Source organism: Hemitrygon akajei, chromosome 24 (assembly GCF_048418815.1).
Source record: "Hemitrygon akajei chromosome 24, sHemAka1.3, whole genome shotgun sequence".
In the NCBI taxonomy this organism is placed as follows: domain Eukaryota; kingdom Metazoa; phylum Chordata; class Chondrichthyes; order Myliobatiformes; family Dasyatidae; genus Hemitrygon; species Hemitrygon akajei.
The window spans coordinates 16,536,044-16,557,137 of NC_133147.1; the positions used below are offsets into that span (position 1 = coordinate 16,536,044).

General features: G+C 46.8%; 2 protein-coding genes across 4 annotated transcripts in view; one reads left to right on the forward strand and one right to left on the reverse strand.

Moving 5' to 3' along the window:
• The window catches only part of kdm1a (lysine (K)-specific demethylase 1a), an 85,401-nt gene extending 84,553 nt beyond the window's left edge, over nucleotides 1-848 (reverse strand). For 2 of the 3 annotated variants that reach the window (XM_073028404.1, XM_073028403.1), the window contains exon 1: nucleotides 417-845. In XM_073028404.1, coding sequence (XP_072884505.1) covers nucleotides 417-656 — 240 coding nt within the window. In that variant the 5' untranslated portion in view covers nucleotides 657-845. Of the gene's footprint in view, nucleotides 1-416 lie in introns of all 3 variants that reach the window. The other variant, XM_073028405.1, reaches the window with a different exon arrangement.
• A 4,176-nt stretch (nucleotides 849-5,024) lies between these two features.
• The window catches only part of tmem30b (transmembrane protein 30B), a 44,510-nt gene continuing 28,440 nt past the window's right edge, over nucleotides 5,025-21,094 (forward strand). Inside the window, 2 exon segments of the mRNA XM_073028406.1 lie at nucleotides 5,025-5,438; nucleotides 16,626-16,733. Of these exon segments, the coding sequence (XP_072884507.1) occupies nucleotides 5,226-5,438; nucleotides 16,626-16,733 (321 nt within the window). The 5' untranslated portion in view covers nucleotides 5,025-5,225.

Below are 21,094 nucleotides of genomic sequence, written 5' to 3' on the forward strand. Positions count from 1 at the left end.
GCATCTCACGACCCCCATCCTCACCCTCTCCCTCACAATACTGCCTTCCTCCACCTCCTCCTGAACTCACCCCACCCCCTCAACCAGATGTCTCGATCCTCTCCCAAGGGGCGAAACCATCCTTACCCCTATCCCATACCCCACACACCTGGGCGTCTCAATCCTCTTTACCACTCTAACCTCAACCAGGAGTGTCTCGATCCTCTCCCTCCTTTGCCCGTACCTCACACCACCTCCACGGGGCATCTCGACAGCCCAGTCTCCAATCCCCACCCCACCCGGCCAATCAATTCTCCACCCCCCACATTCCCAATGGGTGTTCCAATTCTTCCCCTTCCCCTCCCGCACCCCCACCTGGAGCTTCGATCCGCTCCCCCCACCCCGCACCGGCACCCCGTTGTTCCCCGGAGCCTCACCTTAGCCCGCTTGCGTTTGCTGGTCCTCCGGCCGTCCGGCGTCTCGGCCGTGCCCCCCTCCATCGTGCCCTCGTTGCTGCTGCTGCTGTGCGGGGACGCCCGCTCCTTCTTCTTGGGGGTGCGCTCGGCGGCGGCGGCGGAGCTCGCAGCCAGGCCCAGGCCGCCGCCGTCCGCCTGCGCCTCCAGGCCCTCGGGCCCGGCGCTTTGTCTCTCTTCGCTCTTCTTCCCCGTCAGCATCATCACGACGTCGGTGGGCCCGCGGAACGCCAACCAGCGGCCTTCACTTCAGGACAGGGCGCCCCCGGGGGCCGGCCGCCCGACCGATCGATCCGTGATCAATAATCAAACCAGCCGGCAAATTCAATAAACACAATACAATCGATTGATGGCTCGCTGTGGGAACAACCTATCTTGATGTGCGGAAGTCCACTTTGCCGCTCCCCGATTGGCCCCACCGCCGAACTCGGGCCGGCCATTGGATGGCGCTGGGTGTCAATCAGACGGACGGACGCCAGATGGGGCAGCGAGTTAGATTGAGAAGGGAGCGCGCGGTCGCGCACGCACAGGTAAGGCGCGTGCACGCATCACCTTGGTCGGCGGCCGGGTTTGCACCAGGTGACGCCGGCCCTTCAGCCCATCTAGTCCTTGCCAAACCATTTAAACTCATATGCCTACCATCCATGAACCTACCCAAAGAACGCGGACAAGTGCGAGGTGTTATACTTTGGTAGGACCAGCCAGGGTAGGTCTTATACAGTGAACAGGAGGGCACTGAGGAGTGTGGTAGAACGAAGGGATTTGGGAATACAGGTCAATAATTCATTGAAAGTGAATTTTTTTTTAGTTTGGGGTCCTTTTTTCATGTTTAGTTACTAAGAGATTGGGAGGCTTAGATTACACATGTTACTCGGAGTCTGTTTCTGTGTATGGTAACCGTTATTAATGCAATCCCGATCTCTTTGTATCATTATCATTGTTAAGCTTATCTACTCGAAACTTAATTTTTTTAAAAATTGAGAAAAGAAGGTGGCATCACAGGTACATCGGCTCTTAAAGCTTTTGACACATTGGCCTTAATAAATTCAACACAGGAGATGGGATGTTATGCTCAAGTTGAATAAGACATTGAGGAGGCATAATTTGGTGCATCGCGTGCAGTTTTGGTCACCAACCTGCAGGAAAAATGCAAACAAGGTTAAAAAAAGCACCGGGAAAATTTACAAGGATGTTGAGTGATACAGAAAGATTGAATAGGTTAGATTTCCTTGGGATTCACGGAGAATATACAGTATTTAAATAAAGTTGCACAGACACACTAAAGAAGAAGCACAAGTAGGCAATGTAGGTGCAGAAGGCTGCCTCTTCATTTGACAAAATAATGGCTGGTAGTCCATTTTCCTGCCACCCTCTGTGCTCTTTATGTATTCAGAAATCAAATAGAACACGGAACAACAGAACAGGCTCTTTGGCCTGATATGGTCCTCAATCCTAAGAACTTTCTACAGGGGTGCAATTGAGAGCATCCTGACTGGCTGCATCAGTGGTTGATATGGGAACTGTACTTCCCTCAGCCGCAGGACTCTGCAGAGAGTGGCGTGGACAGCCCGGCATATCTGTAATTATGAACTTCCCGTGGTTCAGGACATTTACAAAAACGGGTGTGTAAAAAGGGCCCGAAGGATCATTGGGGACCTGAGTCACCCCAACCACAGACTGTTCCAGCTGCTACCATCCGGGAAACGGTACCGCAGCATAAAAGCCAGGACCAACAGGCTCCAGGACAGCTTCTTCCACCAGGCTATCAGACTGATTAACTCACGCTGATCTGAGTGTACTCTATATCACATTGACTGTTCTTTTTTTTTGGTAATTTATTTTTTTATTGAAGTTCATCAAACAAACATTTCCATAAGATGTATTTCAGACATTGTACATATATATCATATAATCATATATATCACAAAATCTCCACAAAGTATTTATCTGAGGTATACACTTATAGAAAAGAGTGGAAAGAAAAAACAAGCAAAAGGAAAGAACTATGTACAAGTAGGGAGTGATCTTTTTTTTTAGAACATATTCATTGATTTGTGAGAATAAAATCAGGCCTATGAGACATTATGTAGTTAAACCATTTTTCCCAGTATGAATCAAATTATTCCAGCTTATGATTAACAGATGCTGTTATCTTCTCCATTTTGTAAATGTCCATTGTAATTTCCATCCATGTATTTAAAGTTGGGTTCTCCTGTGATAACCATTTCCTAGTAAGAGTCTTTTTACCAGCCACCAACTTACTATGATTGCACATTTAGTCAGAGACGTAACATGAAGATTTTTACTCCTCGTGTATGTGAAGGATGTGAGAAATAAAGTCAATTCAATTCAATTCAATATGTCTAAACCATCAGGGTGACAAATTATATAAACCTAAAACCCAATCTCAGGACTCAATCTGCTTCGGAACACTGTCGCTTGTTTCTATTGTTTGCATGATTGTGTCTTTTTCTCTCTATTTCCGTCAATTGGTTTTGGTCTTTTTCTTCATTGGGTTCTTCCGGTGCCTCGCTTTGTGGCTGCCTGTAAGCAGACAAATCTCAAGGCTGTATAACTTACACATTCTTTGATAATAAACATCCTTTGAATCTTTGATGATAGATGTTGGTTTCTTGGCGCAGCGCCTCCTGTAGGTACTACCGATGGTGGAGATGTATATGCCCCCTGATCTCCACTACCCTCTGCAACTTCTGGCATTCCTGCACGTTTGAATTTCTCTACCAAGCTAGTCAAGATACTTTCAACTGTGCATCTGCAGCGGTTTGTTAGAATGTTTGGCAATTGCTAAACCTCCTTAAATTCCAATGGAGGTAAAGAGGCTGGTGCACTTGAGTTATTATTCCATATATGTGCCCAGTCCACAGAGGTGATCCTGAACTTCTGTTTCTCTGCTGTTATAATTCAGCATCCCACTCTCTCTCTGACCCCTCGATCCTACGCAGTTGCAGTACTAACCAGCAAGCTTCAAAACCTGGGCTTCTGTACCTCCCTCCAACTGGATTCTTGACTTCCTTGTGAATCCAGTTGGGAGCCTACATTCAGGGTGGGTCAAAGACGACATCTCCTCCTGGCCGACAATCAACGCCTCAATGCCGTGTGCTTAGCCCACTGCTCTACTCTCTCTACACCCACAGCCCAGATCCTTCTGTAAATTTGCCAATGACACAACTGTAGGCAGAATTTCAGATGATGACGAGCATTCAATACCACCATCCCCTCAAAACTAATCAATAAGCTCCAAGACCTTGGCTTCAGTACCTCCTTGGATCCTGGATTTCCTCACTTGCAAACCACCATCAGTTCGGATTGGCAACAATATCTCCTCCACAATCTGCTTCAGCACAGATGCACTACAACTCTGTGTGCTTAGCCCCCTGTTCTACTCACTTTGCACTTATGACTGTGTGGCTAAGCACAGCTCCAATGCCACGTTCAAGGTTGCTGACCGTAGGCCAAATCAAAGGTGGGAATGAATCAGCATTAGGAGGGAGATTGCAAACCTTTCACTCAATGTCAGCAAGACCAGGGAGCTGATTATTGACTTCAGAAGGAAGTTAAGGTCTGTCCCGAGCCGTATAGGCTCATCAGGCTGGTGCGTGAAGTGACTGAGGGTACGAGACTCCCAACCCCCCGGATAGGACGCCAGTCCATCGCGAGGTTAACCCCCAGCATTTTCCCGGTACCCATTTTCAGCTGGGTGGACTGGAGCAATGCGTGGTTAAGTGCCTTGCTCAAGGACGCAACACGCCTGCCTCGGCTGGGACTTGAACTCACGACCTTCTTTCAGATCGCTGGTCGGATCGTGAGTTCGAGCCCCGGCCGAGGGAGTGTGTTGTGTTCTTGAGCAATCGCACGTAATCTCTATCACACATTGCTCCACCCAGCTGAAAATGCTGGGGGTTAACGACTGGGGGGGGGGGGGGGTCCTGTACTCTCAGTCGCTTCACGCCCCAGAAACTGGCATAAGCATCTTGATAAGCATCAGCCTTATAGCCTATCAGGCTCGAGACAGACTTTAACTAACTTTCTTCTCAAGTCCCCAATATTAAATAAATAAATATTAATAATAATGAATAATAAATATTATTATTATTTGCACATTTTGTTCTCTCCTGCACTCTAGTTGAAAGTCCGAGTTAGTGCGGTCCTTCACTAATTCTATTATGATTATTATTGTATTATGGATTTATTGAGTATGCCTGCAAGAAAATGAATCTCAAGGTTGTATGTGGTGACACTTACGTACTTTGATAATAGATTTACTTTTAAGTCATTGTAGAAAAGGCTGGTGTCATAGTCATAGGGTACAACACAGAAACAAGCCCTTTCGAGACCCTGCTGGACATCGCACTATCTTTCACACTAATCCTGTATTGCTCCCATGTTTTTGCATGTATATTTAAAATGAATAAAGTTGCATTTTCAAAAGGGAATAAGTAACTGCCAGCAACGAGTTTAACAAGTTGCATTTTGGACGAACGCTGAAGCCGCCGGGGGTTGGTTGGAGGCATGGCAGGTAATTGATGAACTGTGTGACGCAGTCGGCAGGGTGGGGAACCTCGCCCACATTGGAGGTGAAGGTCCGGGATCACGAAGCCGAGGCGGCCGGCGTTGGTTCTCTCTGCTGCTCCCACCCACCCGCTTTGACAGTTTCTTTGGGTCGCTTGCCCACCCACAGGTGACAGGAAGAGACCAGGGCGAAACTTCTCGTCTTCTTCCCTCTGTCCCGCTCTGGCAAAGTCGGCGGCGGGAATGCCGCAGGTGGCGGGATCGAGCCGACAGGAAGGCGAGGTCGTCTTGAAGAACAAGCCCGATAACACCGCGTTCAAACAGCAGAGACTGCCGGCCTGGCAGCCCTTCCTGTCGGCGGGGTACGTCCTCCCCACCTTCTTCATACTGGGGGTGATATTCATTGGGATCGGGCTCGGCCTCTACTTCACCTCCAACAGCGTTACCGAGATCGAGGTGAGTCCCGTCCGCCGGTCGGAAACGTCTGGTGTGTCTTTCCTTTAACAGTTTGACCATTTTAGTTTCAAAAAGTTGAAACATAACTTCTAAAATTAAATCAGTAAGGTTTTCACCATGTTGACCTGGGTACTTCCTCGCCTCCCTATCGAAATGCTGAGGGCACTGTGTTTTCTATAACTTCCTGGTTTATTGTTTCCACCGCTGTCATTCTCCAGCACTTCCCAAGCCAACCGTAGGAGATGCTTTACTCCACCTTCAACCTCCTCCCATCCTGCCATCCAGGGATCAAACGACTTTCCAGGTGAAATAACATTTCGCTGACACTACCTCCAGTGCTCACAAACCTCCATACAGGAAAAAACCAAAGTAGACAACATGCACCTTTCACTTTACTTAGGAGAACATTGGGACCATATCACAATTACAGCACAAGAAACAGGCCATCTCGGCCCTTCTAGTCCGTGCTGAACGCTTACTCTCTCCTAGTCCCACCCACCCGCACTCAGCCCATAACCTTTCCTTTCCTGTCCATTTATCTATCCTTTTTTTAAAATGACAATATCGAACCTGCCTCTACCACTTCTAATGGAAGCTTGTTCCACACAGCTACCACTCTCTGAGTAAAGAAGTTCCCCCTCGTGTTACCCCTAAACCTTTGCCCCCTAACTTTCAACGTGTCCTCTTGTTTGAATCTCCCTTACTCTCAATGGAAAAAGCCTATCTACGTCAACTCTATCTATCCCCCTCATAATTTTAAATACCTCTATCAAGTCCCCCCCCCCAACCTTCTACGCTCCAAAGAACAAAGACTTACTTGTTCAACCTTTCTCTGTAACTTATGTGCTGTGGACAGTACAACTCAGAACCAAACGCTTTAATCTACAATGTCATGCTAATGTAACAAAACTAGCAATTAAATAGCTACCTAAACTGATCGCTTCTTCCTATACAATACCCATATTCCTTCCCTTTCTCCCATGGTCCACTCTACCCACTCCCCCCATCTATTCCCCACTCAGGGCTCTTACCTACTCTCACCTCCCCCTGAGTCCCCTCCTCCTTTTCTCTTTCTCCTGTCATCTATCCTACTCTTTCCCCCGCCCCCTTTCGTCCATTCCCCACTCTGGCCTGTCCTATCAGATTCCTTCCTCTCCAGCCCAGTGGGAATAAAGGGAGCCTTTTCTGGTTGGCTACTGGTGTTCCACAGGGCTCTGTGTTGGGAATGTCCTCTTTATGTCAATGATTTGGATGCTGGAGTTGATGGCTTTGTTGCAAAGTTTGTAGATGGTTGAATGGGGCAGGTAGTTTTGAAGAAGAAGAGAGGCTACTGAAGGACTTAGATTAGGAGAATGGGCAAAGAGGTGGCAGATGGATTACAGTGTCGGGAAGAGTATGGTCATGCACTCTAGTAGAACAACTGAAAGGGTTCTGCCTGGAGGTCGGTGACTAGTGGAGTGCCGCAGGGATCTGTCCTGGGACCCCTGCTATTTGTGATGTTTTTTATAAATGACCTGGATGAAGAGGTGGAAGGAGGGGTAAGTTTGCAGATAACACGAAGATTGGAGGAGTTGTGGATGGAACTGTAGGTTGTCGAAGGTTACAAGAGGATATAGACAGGATGCAGAGTTGGGCAGAAAAATGGCAGATGGAGTTCAATCCGGCTAAGTGTGAGGTGACGCATTTTGGAAGGACAAACCAGAAGGTTGAGTACAAGGTTAATGGTTGGTTACTTAAGAGTGTGGATGAACAGAGAGACCTTGGGGTTCAAATCCATACATCCCTCAAGGTTGCTGTACAGGTTGATAGGATAGTTAAGAAGGCCTATGGGATGCTAGGCTTCATCAATAGGGGGATGAGTTCAAGAGTAGAGAGGTCATGTTGCAACTCTACAAATCTCTGGTGAGACCACACAGAGTATTGTGTTCAATTCTGGTCACCTCATTATAGGAAGGATGTGGAAGCTATGAGAGGTTGCAGAGGAGATTTACCAGGATGTTGGCTGGATTGAGGAAGTCTTATGAGGCAAAGTTAGCAGAGCTGGGACTTTTCTCTTTGGAATGTAGAAGGATGAGAGGGGACTTGATAGAGGTCTACAAGATTATGAGAGCCATAGATAGGTTGGATAGTGAGTACCTGTTTCCCAGGGCACCAATAGCAAACACCAGAGGGCATATGTACAAAATTAAGGGAGGGAAGTTTAGGGGTAAAGCCATCAGGGGTAAATTTTTTTACACAGAGGGTTGTGGGTGCCTGGAATGACTTGCCAGGGATGGTGGTGGAGGCTAAGACATTAGGGGTATTTAAGAGCCTCTTGGGCAGGCATATGGATGAAAGAAAAATGGAGGGTTATGGGGTAGTGTGGGTTTAGTACTGTTTTTTAAGGAGCACACGGATCGGCACAACATGGAGGGCTGAAGGGCCTGTACTGTGCTGCAGTGTTCTAGTGGTTGACTATTTTCTATGTGGAGAGAAAATACAAAAAGAACAGTGAGGTTCATAGGGTCTTGGCAATCCTTGTGCAGGATTCCCCAAAGGTTAATGTGCAGCTTTTGAATCTGTGGTGAGGAAGGCAAATGCGAGGTTAGCATTCATTTCAAGAGGACTAGAATATAAAAGCAAGGATGTAGTGAGTTCCTCCGACAGTTTGTGTGTGCTGCTTGGATTTCCAGCATCTTCAGATTTTCTCTCGGACGTAATGTTGAGACTTTATAAAGCACTGGTGAGCCCTTGCTTGGAGTATCGTGAACAGGTTTGGGGTCCCTTATCTTCTAAAGGATGTACTGAAACTGGAGAGGGTTCATAGTAGGTTCATGCTTCCAGGTTTGAAGGCTTGTCACATGAAGAGTGTTTGATGGCTCCGAGTCTGTATTCACTAGAATTCAGAAGAATGGGGGGTGGCCCCATTGGAACCTATCAAATGGTGAAAGAGTGGATGTGGAGAGGATGTTCCCTGTGGTGGGAGAATCTAGGACCAGAGGACACAGCCTCAGAATAGAACCGAGGTGGAGGATTTCTTTAGCCAGAGGGTGGTGAATCTGTGGAATTCCTTGCCACAGGCAGCTGTGGAGGCCCAGTCTTTATATTTAAGGCAGAGGTTGATAGATTCATGATTGGTCAGGGCAAGAAGGGATACGGGGAGAGGGCAGTAGATTGGGGCTGAGAGGAAAACTGGATCAGCGTGACAAAATGGTGGAACAGACTCGATGGGCCAAATGGCCTAATTCTGCTCTTGTATCTCATAGTCTCTATGGTCTAAGAGGGGAGATATTCCCCCCCCCCCCCAGCCATTATGAATACTCTTTAGAAATTGACTGCCTAGTGTCAGTGGTCACATAACCGGGACTTGCGATATGTGAGTATCTACACCTTGCCCAAGGGTGACCTGCAGGCCAGCAGAGGGAAGAGCACCTTACACCTCCTTTAGGTTGCAACACATCTCCACCCTGCCTCCCACTTCCTACGATAAGCCTTTCAACCCATACGGACCATGCAGGGATGGGGCTAATTTAGCTTGGTATCATGGCACAACGTCACGGGCTGAAGGAGCCAGTTCCTGTGTCATTTAGTGATGGAAGAGCTTTGACCTGAACGTCTACGCTGTTATAAGAGGTGCTGCCTGTCCTGCCCAGTCTTTGCAGCATTCTGTTTTTATTGTTCGTACTTGAATCCATTTGTGTGGTACAGAAACAGTAGCATAGTGGTTAGCGTAACGCTTTGCAGTACAGGCGACCTGGGTTCGATTCCCGCTGCCTCCTGTAAGGAGAGTGTACACGCTCCCCGTGACTCCGGTTTCCTCCCGCAGCCCAAAGGAGTACTAGTTGGTCATTGTAAATTGTCCCATGATTAGGCTAGGCTTAATTCGGGAGATTGCTGGACAGCATTGCTCAAAGGGCCTATTCTGCGCTGTACCTCTGTAAATAAATAAAACTAAACTAAGTGCCTCCCAGAAATGAATGTGAAGGATCCCACACAATTTTTATTTTGATGAGATTGTGTCTTGATGAATATTTATTTCTCAAGCAATGTAAATAAAAGAAAAGAACTGGTATATTTGGTCATTATGTGGCTGCTCTTTCTGGGATCTTGCTGTATACAGACTGGTGCTTTTTGGGATCTTGCTGTACACAGACTGGCGCTTTTTTGGGATCTTGCTGTACACAGACTGGCTTGTTTGTTCTCTACATTTTTGGGGTTTCTGGGTGACGTGGTTTGAAGGGCCGGAAGGCCTATTCCACGCCGTCTCAATAAATAAAAATCTCCCATTTGTCTGCACCCGTAGTTATGATTACTGCTCGACTGGCCGAGGAAAAAATTTGAGAAGGTGGTGACTGCATCAAGGGGATTTTACTCCAGGATTGCCATTTGTAGATGTGCTATAAAAAGCTGGGTTTTCAAATTGAATTGGGCCTTGCCAACAATGAGGCCGATTGGCGCTTCAGTGACGAATGCTTTGCCCCGCGGCGGCATGGCGTTGAAACACTGAACTAAACTGAAAGCGACTGGCATCCTGGTTTCGTGTCTGATATTCTGTGTTTTGTCAGCTTGCACTTTATCATTTGCGCAGTTTGTCCTTTTTAGGTAATACTACCACAAATAGATTAACAAATAATAAAGTGCACGATAAGTAAAAGGTGGCTGTCTGTCGAGTCCGAAAATGACAGGAAACCTGTGCGGGAGGGATTTTAAAGTGGAAAAGCCGTTGCACCGGGGCAGTTCCACTCTCTTGCCCTCGGAAGTGCAGGTCCAGTGGTGCAAACGTGTGTCACACAAACTGGGGTCTTCCTTGCTCGCAGTGGATGACCGTGACGTCTTCTGTGCCTCGTCACGCCCTTCGCTCTCCATAGAATATTGCAGAACTGCCTTCCTGGCTGTTGGATCTCACACGCCCAGTCTGCAGGAGCTGCCTTCGCACGCTGGGACAGGCGTGTCCCTGTCTCACCGGGGTGTGAGGTCCACTGGCTACCCTCCCCCGGTTTAGCCCGCCAGTCGAAGCGGCGTACCGGGGCGTGGCCGCTGTCGCTTGCAAACAGCTGCTTGGAGCCACAGGTGAGAGCCGAGTGTCCGGTGGGGACCGAAGGTGAGTGAGCTGCCCCAGAACGGACACGACAAGCCCCTTCCCCAGAGGTGCTACCTCTCCCTGGATACCCCACACACAGGTGTATAAATCGTTAGTGTTTTTATTGCTGCTCTTAACATAAAAATACCGCAAACTATTTCCTAAAGCTATGAATCAACATGATGATTCCAAGTTGTGAGGAAATATTAAGGTAGGTGGCTAAAGGCTTGGTGGGTTCAGCACCTCGGGGTGCAACGTGAGTGTGACAGACTCTAGATCTTAATGTTCAAATGACGTCAGGGTCAAACCTTTAGGGTATGGAGGGCTCTGGTCTGGTACAAGTCGATGGGAGTAGGCAGAGCAACAGTTTGGCACAGACTAGATGGGCCGAGGGGCCTTTTTCTGTGCTGTGGCACTCCGTGACTCTGAGGTCTTAAAGGAAGAGGGGCAATATGGCTGTTTTAATAAACATGAGGTGTCTCAAAGATTCATCAAAATATTCATGGCTGTTGCGTGATCAATCAATATTTCGTATGCGCTATACGTTCCCGTAGCTTATTTATTGTGATAGAGTGCGGAATAGGCTCTTGCAACCCTTCGAGCTGCACTGCTCAGCAATCCCTGGATTTAATCGGAGTCTAATCACGGGACAATTTACATTGATCAATTGATCTACCCAACCGGTGGGTCTTTGGACTGTGGGAGGAAACCGGAGCACCCGGAGGAAACCCACGCGGTCACGGGGGGGAGAACGTACAAACTCCTCACAGGCAGCGGCGGGAATTGAACCCGGGTGGTCGGTACTGTAAAGCGTTGTGCTAACCACTACGCTACCGTGTCTCGGATAAATGAATGGGGGTGGGGGGGGGGGGAAATCAAATGGCTGAAAACGCTGCATTCTAATTTTGGTCGTCTTTCCCGACCTGTCACGGTGCAGGTTTGGTAGAGACTGAAGAGCACAGAAGCAAAACAAAACTGAGATGTGGCTGGAGGAAAGGTCAGAGCAAGGTCCACTCGGATTGCCTTGAACCGTGTTGACAGTCACATGATACAGTGAAAGCAATTGATCTCAGAGCTAGAATACGGGGCACAAAACAAGAACGGGGGCAGCACCAGCACTGACTGCTACAGGCCAAAGTCTCAGTTTTCCTCCCCGGTGATACTTTATGCTGCGTCTCAAATTGCCTATAGCTAGATCATTAGTGACTCAATAGTTCAGATAAGGGCTTGATGAAAAGCTGATTGACGTTCTTATTAAAAGCAGGAGTGAAGTGACGGAGACAAAACCCTGTACGTGGAACAAAGAAGAGTACAGCACGGGAATCGACCGTTTGGTTGGTTGTGCCGAGAAAGCGAATCAAAGAACACACAAACACTCGTCCCTCCTGCCAGTGCCATGTCCATATCCCTCCATCTTCCTGGCGTCCTTGTCCCTATCCAATCGTCTCTTAAAAGCCTCTAATGTATTTGCCTCTACAACCATACCAGGCAGCGCATTCCAGACATCCTTCACTCTCTGAGTAAAAAAACTTAGTCCTCACATCCCCCTTGAACCTACTCCCTCTCGCCGTCAATGCTTGTCCTCTGGTATTAGACGTTTCAACCCTGGGGAAAAGATTCTCCCTATTCAACCTATCTATGTCTCTCATAATCTTGTAAACCTCTATCAGATCTTCCCTCCTAAATCAGATCAAAGACTCTGCAAGGCAGTTAAGTGGAAATTGGTGATGGTAGGTTGAAGAACTTTTACAAAATGGATGCAAAGTACATTTATTGTCAAAGCAGGTATTCCGTTTACTACCCTGAGTTTCGCCTTCCCACAGACAGCCACGGAACAAAGAAACACCAAGGAACCCGTTCAAAGACAAACATCAACATTTTCCCCCCCCCCCATGCACAAAAAACAAATCACGCAAAAAACAGGAATAAGAAAGAATGGGTTAGACAGTGAATAACATTTCCAGAATGCAGATATCAATGCGCTGAATAACTTCTACACCCAGTTTGAGGCAGAAAATGACGTGGCGGTGAGGAAATCCACCCCTCCTACAAATGACCAGGTGCTGTGTCTCACCGTGGCCGATGTGAGAAGAACCCTGTGCAGGGTCAACCCACGGAAGGCTGCTGGACCAGACAACATTCCTGGTAGAGTGCTCAGAGGATGTGCAGACCAGCTAGCAGATGTTCTCACTGACATCTTCAACATCTCCCTGAGCAGCGCCACCATTCCAACGTGCTTCAAGGCCGCCACCATCGTCCCCGTGCCGAAGAAGTCTTCAGTGTCCTGCCTCAATGACGACCATCCCGTTGCACTCACATCCATCATCATGAAGTGTTTCGAGAGGCTCGTCATGAGGTATATCAAGACCCTGCTGCCCCCCTCACTGGACCCCCTGCAGTTTGCGTACCATCCCAACCACTCAACAGATGACGCCATTGTCATCACCCTCCACCTGGCCCTAACCCACCTGGACAAAAAAGACACATACGTTCAGATGCTGTTCATAGACTTTAGTTCAGCATTCAACACAATCATCCCTCAGAAACTGATTGGAAAGCTGAGCCTATTGTGCCTGAACACCTCCCTCTGCAACTGAATACTAGACTTCCTGACTGGGAGACCCCAGTCAGTCCGGATCAGGAGCAGCATCTCCAACACCATCACACCCCCAGGGGCCCCCAGGGCTGTGTGCTCAGTCCATTGCTGTTCACTCTGCTGACCCACGACTGTGCTGCAACACACAGCTTGAACCATATCATCAAGTTCGCCGATGACACGACCATGGTGGGTCTCATCAGCAAAAACGACGAGTCAGCTTACAGAGAGGAGGTGCAGCGGCTAACGGACTGGTGCAGAGCCAACAACCTGTCTCTGAATAGATAGATAGATAGATAGATAGATACTTTATTCATCCCCATGGGGAAATTCAACATTTTTTTCCAATGTCCCATACACTTGTTGTAGCAAAAACTCATTACATACAATACAATACTTAACTCAGTAATAATATGATATGCATCTAAATCACTAGCTCAAAAAGCATTAATAATAGCTTTAAAAAGTTCTTAAGTCCTGGCAGTTGAATTGTAAAGCCTAATGGCATTGGGGAGTATTGACCTCTTCATCCTGTCTGAGGAGCATTGCATCGACAGTAACCTGTCGCTGAAACTGCTTCTCTGTCTCTGGATGGTGCTATGTAGAGGATGTTCAGGGTTTTCCATAATTGACCGTAGCCTACTCAGCGCCCTTCGCTCAGCTACCGATGTTAAACTCTCCAGTACTTTGCCCACGACAGAGCCCGCCTTCCTTATCAGCTTATTAAGACGTGAGGCGTCCTTCTTCTTAATGCTTCCTCCCCAACACGCCACCACAAAGAAGAGGGCGCTCTCAACAACTGACCTATAGAACATCTTCAGCATCTCACTGCAGACATTGAATGACGCCAACCTTCTAAGGAAGTACAGTCGACTCTGTGCCTTCCTGCACAAGGCATCTGTGTTGGCAGTCCAGTCTAGCTTCTCGTCCAACTGTACTCCCAGATACTTGTAGGTCTTAACCTGCTCCACACATTCTCCATTAATGATCACTGGCTCCATATGAGTCCTAGATCTCCTAAAGTCCACCACCATCTCCTTGGTCTTGGTGACATTGAGACGCAGGTAGTTTGAGTTGCACCATATCACAAAGTCCTGTATCAGTTTCCTATACTCCTCCTCCTGTCCATTCCTGACACACCCCACTATGGCCGTGTCATCAGCGAACTTCTGCACATGGCAGGACTCCGAGTTATATTGGAAGTCAGATGTGTACAGGGTGAACAGGACCGGAGAGAGTACGGTTCCCTGTGGCGCTCCTGTGCTGCTGACCACTGTGTCAGACCTACAGTCTCCCAACCGCACATACTGAGGTCTATCTGTCAAGTAGTCCACTATCCAATCCACCATGTAAGAGTCCATGTGAACAAAACAAAAGAGATGGTTGTTGGCTTCAGGAGGGCACGGAGCGACCACTCCCCACTGAACATTGACGGCTCCTTGGTAGAGATCGTAAAGAGCACCAAATTTCTTGGTGTTCACCTGACGGAGAATCTCACCTGGTCCCTCAACACCAGCTCCATAGCAAAGAAAGCCCAGCAGGGTCTTTACATTCTGTGAAGGCTGAGGGAAGTCCATCTCCCACCCCCCTTTCTCATCACATTCTACAGGAGTTGTATTGAGAGCATCCTGAGCAGCTGCATCACTGCCTGGTTCGGGAATTGCACCATCTCGGATCGCAAGACCCTGCAGCGGATAGTGAGGTCAGCTGAGAAGATCATCAGGGTCTCTCTTCCCGCCATCACGGACATTTACACTACACGCTGCATCTGCAAAGCAAACAGCATTATGAAGGACCCCATGCACCCATCATACAAACTCTTCTCCCTCCTGCCGTCTGGGAAAAGGCTCCAAAGCATTCGGGCTCTCACGACCAGACTATGTAACAGTTTCTTCCCCCAAGCTATCAGACTCCTCAATACCCAGAGCCTGGACTGACACCTTGCCCTACTGTCCTGTTTATTATTTATTGTAATGCCTGCACTGTTTTTGTGCACTTTATGCAGTCCTATGTAGGTCTGTTGTCTAGTATAGTATAACTTTCTCTGTTTTTTTATTACGTAGTTCAGTCTAGTTTTTTGTACTGTCATGTAAACCATGGTCTTGAAAAACGTTGTCTCATTTTTACTATGTACTGTACCAGCAGTTATGGTCAAAATGACAGTAAAAGTTGACTTGACTTGAATTACAATAATTATTCAGTAAGGGGTGGCACAGTAGCGTAGCGGTTAGCATAACGGTATTACAGCGCCAGCAACCAGGTTCAATTCCCACTGCGATCTGTAAGGAGTTTGTACGTTCTCCCTGTGACCACTTGGGTATCTTCCAGGGGCTCCGGTTTCCAACCGCAGCCCAAAGATTTTCGGGTTAATAGGTTAATTGGTCACATGGATGTAATTGGCCAGCGTGGGCTCACTGGGCCGGAAAGGCCTATAACTGTGTGTATCTCTAAATAAAAAATAGGCAAAGGGAAAAAAGCAGGCAGCTCAAATGTGACAGTGTTCCTGTGCCACACATTGTGTAATTTACTATACAATGAGTTAAACAATTTCAACATATCACCCCCCCCCCCACCAGTGCCCTGTCTCCCATGGTCCACTCTCCTCTCCCATCAGTTCCTCCTCCTCCAGCTCTTTGAAATTTCCACCCATTTCCTTTTAGCTTGTACTCCTTTCCCTCCCCCCACCTTATTCTGACTCCTTCCCCCTTCCTTTCCTGTCCTGAAGAAGGGTCTCGGTCAGTGTTTATTCCTTTCCATAGATGTTGCCTGACTTGCTTGAATTCCTCCATTTTGTGTGTGCTAGTGTGTTAGTGAAGGAGCAGAGAGCTCCCAACTCCCGAGTGGAGTCACCGGGACGCCATTGTGACAGCGTATGAGGCCAAGTTGCTAGCTCGACGCTCAACCCAGCACGGATGGAAAGTGTGCAAGGGAGCGGGCTGGATTCGAACTCAGGAGCCTTCGCTCCGAAGTCCAGCGCTGATGCCACTACACCACCAGCCGGCGAAGTGTGTTAGTGTATGTTAGTTATTCTGGATTTCCAGCAGGATGTGGAGAGGATGCCTCCTAGGACCAGATGGCACAGCCTTGAAGTAGAGAGACGTCTGTTTAGAATGGAGATGGGGAGGAATTTCTTTAGCCAGAGGGTCGTTAATCTGTGGAGTCCAGGTCACTGGGTGCAATTAAGGCAGAGGTTGTTAGGTTCTTGATTAGTCAGGGTGTGAAAGGTTATGGGGAAAATGGGGTTGAGAGGGCAATGGATCAGCCATGATGAAATGGCAGAACAGACTCGGTGGGCTGAATGGCCTAATTCTGCTCCAATGCCTTGTGGTCTCCTGTGTAAAGAAATTTAAGTTTTTATTCCTATTGACTGCAAGAATATGAATATTTTTCTAAACATGCATTTTTCAGTCATCTGCCTTAAAGGTACTTGGTTATGATCGTGCAAATGTGGTTCACCTTCAGAAACTTGCCGTTCGATCGATCGACATTTCTCTTTGAGTGTTTTACATCAGAAATGTTTTCACTTCCTCAGCTTGACTACACTGGCGACCAACCGGACAGTTCGTGCTCCCATTGCACCAACACCACAGTCCAGAACTGCAAATGCGCCGTGACATTCAAGGTGGACACCGTGCTGGTGGTAAGAACATTGACTGCTCTGGCCAATAGGCTCTTCAAATTGAAAGTGTGTACTTTGTGCATTTTAAATCTGTCCTTCATTAGATTGACTGAACAGTGACGTAACAAATTCAGGTGAAACTGGGCTTGACAACTTGATTGCATTGAACTTAAGAGCAAAATTCGACATCTGCCCCTGCTCAGCTCTTCAACTCTCTCTCCCAGAAGCTCAGTGCTAGCAATCCTGACTAGTCAAAAAAAATATTATGGGGACAACTATGAAGATTCCTCCTATGTGGCCAAATGTGTATGTAATATTTCAATAACATTTGAGTCATTTTGTAGGTATCTATTAGTGGCCACCCACTTCAGTTCTGCTCCCCATTCCCAACCCAACATGTCTGCCTCTACTGCCGCAATGAGGCCACACTCTGATTGGAGGAGCCACGCCTTGTATTCTGTCTGGGTGGTCTCCAACCTGATGGCATGAACGTCGATTTCTCGAACTTCCAGTTACTGCCCCCCACCCCTTCGCCATTTCCCATTCCTGTTTCCCTCTCTCACGTTATCTCCTTACCTGCGCATCACCTCCCTCTGGTCTTCTTCCCGCTCCCTTTCCCCTTTCTTCCATGGCCTTCTATCAGATTCCCCCTTCTCCAGCCCTTTACCTCTTTCACCAATCAACTTCCCAGCTCTTTCACACCCTGCCTTTCCCCTGGTTTCACCCATTACCTGCCACCTTGTACTACTTCCCCCCCCCCCCCCCCGCACCTTCATACTTTGACTTCACCCCTTCCTTTCCAGTCCTGATGAAGGGTCTCGGCATGAAACGTCGACTGTTTACTCTTTTCCAGAGATGCTGCCTGGCCTGCTGAGTTCCTCCAGTATTTTGTGTGTGTTGCTTTGGATTTCCAGCATCTGCAGATTTTATAGGAGGAAGTACAGTCGACGTTTCAGGCCAAGACCCTTCGTCAGGACTAACTGAAAGAAAAGATAGTAGGAGACTATCTTTTCTTTCAGTTAGTCCTGACGAAGGGTCTTGGCCCGAAACGTCGACTGTACTTCTTCCTATAGATGCTGCCTGGCCTGCTGCGTTCCACCAGCATTTTGTGTGTGTTGCTTGAATTTCCAGCATCTGCAGATTTCCTTGTATCTGCAGGCTTTCTCATGTTTGTTTATATACTGTTTGATTAAGCATCCTTATCGGGTTATATGTATAAATGCATGAATTGCATTTGTCATCACGCTGCCCCGTGATATGCACACGCCTCGGTTAAAGCAAAGTGTTTTCCTTTGAGTTAGTTTAATGTTTTGAAGTTACAAAACTTAACGGCCAAGGACAGATAAAGATGGACGACCTTCATTGGTGCCCTAACTGTCAGCGGAGTTATGGGCAATTAATAACAAGGCTTGAAAAAGGAATTTTTAAAAATCATCCATTTGATGAAAATCAAGATATAATTCCATTCAAGAATACAGATTATTTCTGTCGTTTCCAGCCGGGGCCAGTTTGAGCATACCATGCTGTCTAACAGAAACTGAATGATAAAAATGGATGAGGAAAAATTCCTTTAACCAGTGAGCGGTGAATCTGTGGAATTCATCGTCACTGACGGCTGTGGAGGCCAAGTTATCGGGTATATTTAAAGCAGAGGTTGATGGATTCTTGATTTGTCAGGGCATCAAAGGTACAGGGAGAAGGCAGGAGAATGGGGTTGAGAGGGGAAATAAATCAGTCATGATGGGATGGTGGAACAGACTTGATGGGCCGAATGGTCTAATTCTGCTCTTAGAGTACTGAGCACATTTATATAGCTAGGGTGCCCAAGACATTTGCACAGTACTGTAGTAATTTTATGTATTGCACTGTACTGCTGTGGCAAAAAACAACAAATTTCATGACACGCGAGTGATAAACCTGATTCCGATATGGGTCTCTGTTGTGGACTGAGAGTAGGAAGGGGGCAGGGAGAGGGGAATTGTGCTTGGGAAAAGGAGATGGGAGTGGGAAGCACCAGAGAGGCATTCTGATACGATCAATAATCCAATTGTTTGGAATCAAATGGCCTTGCCTGGTGTCTCAGGGCTGGGGTGCATCAGTACTTGCACCACCCCACCCCCCCCACCCCGGCTCCTGGCACTCCTTCTCTGCCACCTGTCCCACACCCCTCCCATGGTGCTCCATCCTTGCCATTCCCAACATTCTTTGCTCCCGCCAGATTTACAAACTCGTTCTCCATTCCACATTGACAGATACAGTCTGTGTAAAGACCTCGAGCACCCTAGCTGTGTATGTGTGCACATACTTCGGCACAGTACTATATGTCTTAAGGTCCATATTCTCATAATAAAGAGGGGTTCATTTAGGACTCTTGATTCTTGTCGTTTTATGAGTTCAAATGGTGTTAGCACTGTGAGCCACACAGTTCATTTAAGATTAAGACAATTTACTCAAGAATCTACACCTCTTAATGAGACTTGGTTAAGTGAAGTCAACACTTATTCAGAGGCTCCCCTCACCTCCACTGATTTCCACTCCTGAATAAGAATAACTTGGGTGAGATACAAGAGGTGTGGGAACCAAGCCTGCCTTGAGGAAAAGGATGAACTTTATGGGTTGAATGGGGGAACGTTACCTAATTGTTATTTATCTCTCAATAGCACAAATTTTATTTAATAATTCATTTATGTGGGTTAAGGAATTTGTGTGTCATAATGTCCAGAGCTATCCACAAGGATCCATGGAATCAACTGACACGACCAACTCTCCCTGGTCTCTACCCGTGAAGATCGAGGGGGCACGGACTTAACTGGGCGTCAGTGAAAGTCATGGCACAGGCGATGTGGAAGGGAATTCACAAGCAAGGGAATTCCCAGAAACGAGCAATCCCGTAAACAAACATGTCGTCCTCAATCCTATTTATTAGCTGATGCGGGCAAAATTCCAGACCACAACTCATGAAGTTTGCAACACAGCCAATCATTTTCATTTTCAATCTTTTTTTTTATTCATTTAAAAGAATAAGGATAAATACAAGTCAGAGAAGTTATCTCAAATACATATTTCAATAATAGTACAAACTGAGGAATATACACTGTCAAAATCATATATGGTATTAAGTTAATATAAAGAAAAAAAAAGAACCACAACTCCTCTTAACAATTCATAGAAAAGAAAGACTCAAAAATTTCTGTTATTGAGAGAAAAAAACCCACTAAACTAACCTAAAACAAAAAAAAAGAGACTGGGCAGTCCATTTTGAGGATACGATTTTTAAAAAAAAGGAAAAATCCTTCTGGTCAAATCTATGACACAGCCAATCAGCGACGAGATTTCTTCCACGTGGCACAGTTGAGTTTGTATGTTTCAATGAGATCATATCTCATTCTTTAAGACTCTGGAGAGACAGATTATAGCACGTTATCAACTAAAAGGACAAAACCCTGTCCCAGTAATCAATCTGGTGAACCTTTGTTGCAGTTGTAAGTTGGGCCTCAGTATTCAGTTTGTAGACACACCAGGACCCTGTATATTTACAGCAAGCTTGTTCAGTGCTAATATCTTCTTGCAGTTACGGTCAGCATACCATTTACCTTTCCAATCACTTGATGTACCTGTAAGATTCATTGAATGAATAACTAATTCAAGTGCAAGGATAGATGATCCTCTTCAATGTTTCAGCCTCCCATTATTTAAGAAAATACTCCAATCTATTTTTACTTTGAAGTACATTTATTATCAAAGAACGTATGAATGATACAACCTCGATTTGTTTGCTCACCAGTAGCCACAAAGCAGGAAACCTAAAAGAACCCAAAGAATAAAAAATAAAAATAAAGAACCAACATCTGATGGGCAAGAGAAAAAAAACAATCATGCAAAAAACAACATTCCCAACCAAAATTGAATCCTCCGATTCGAACCCTAGAGCAGCCCGAAGTAGGCCCAAAGCCTCTGTGTCAGTTCATCGTACTAGCGGGCATGGAGCACAAGTCAGGGGAGCCTTCATAGCCTCAGTGCCATAAAGAGAGAGGAGTGACCATTACAGAGAACGAGATCAGCTCTCTGCAGAGAGTGGTGCGGACAGCCCAGCGCATCTGTAGATGCGAACTTTACAGTATTCAGGACATTTACAGACAGATGTGTAAAAAGGGCCCAAAGGATCACTGGGGACCCGAGTCACCCCAACCACAAGCTGTTCCAGCTGCTACCATCAGGAAACGGTACCGCAGCATAAAAGCCAGGACCAACAGGCTCCGGGACAGCTTCTTCCACCAGGCCATCAGACTGATTAATTCATACTGACACGCCTGCATTTCTATGTTATATTGACTGTCCTGTTGTACATAATATTATAAATGACTATAAATTGCACATTTAGA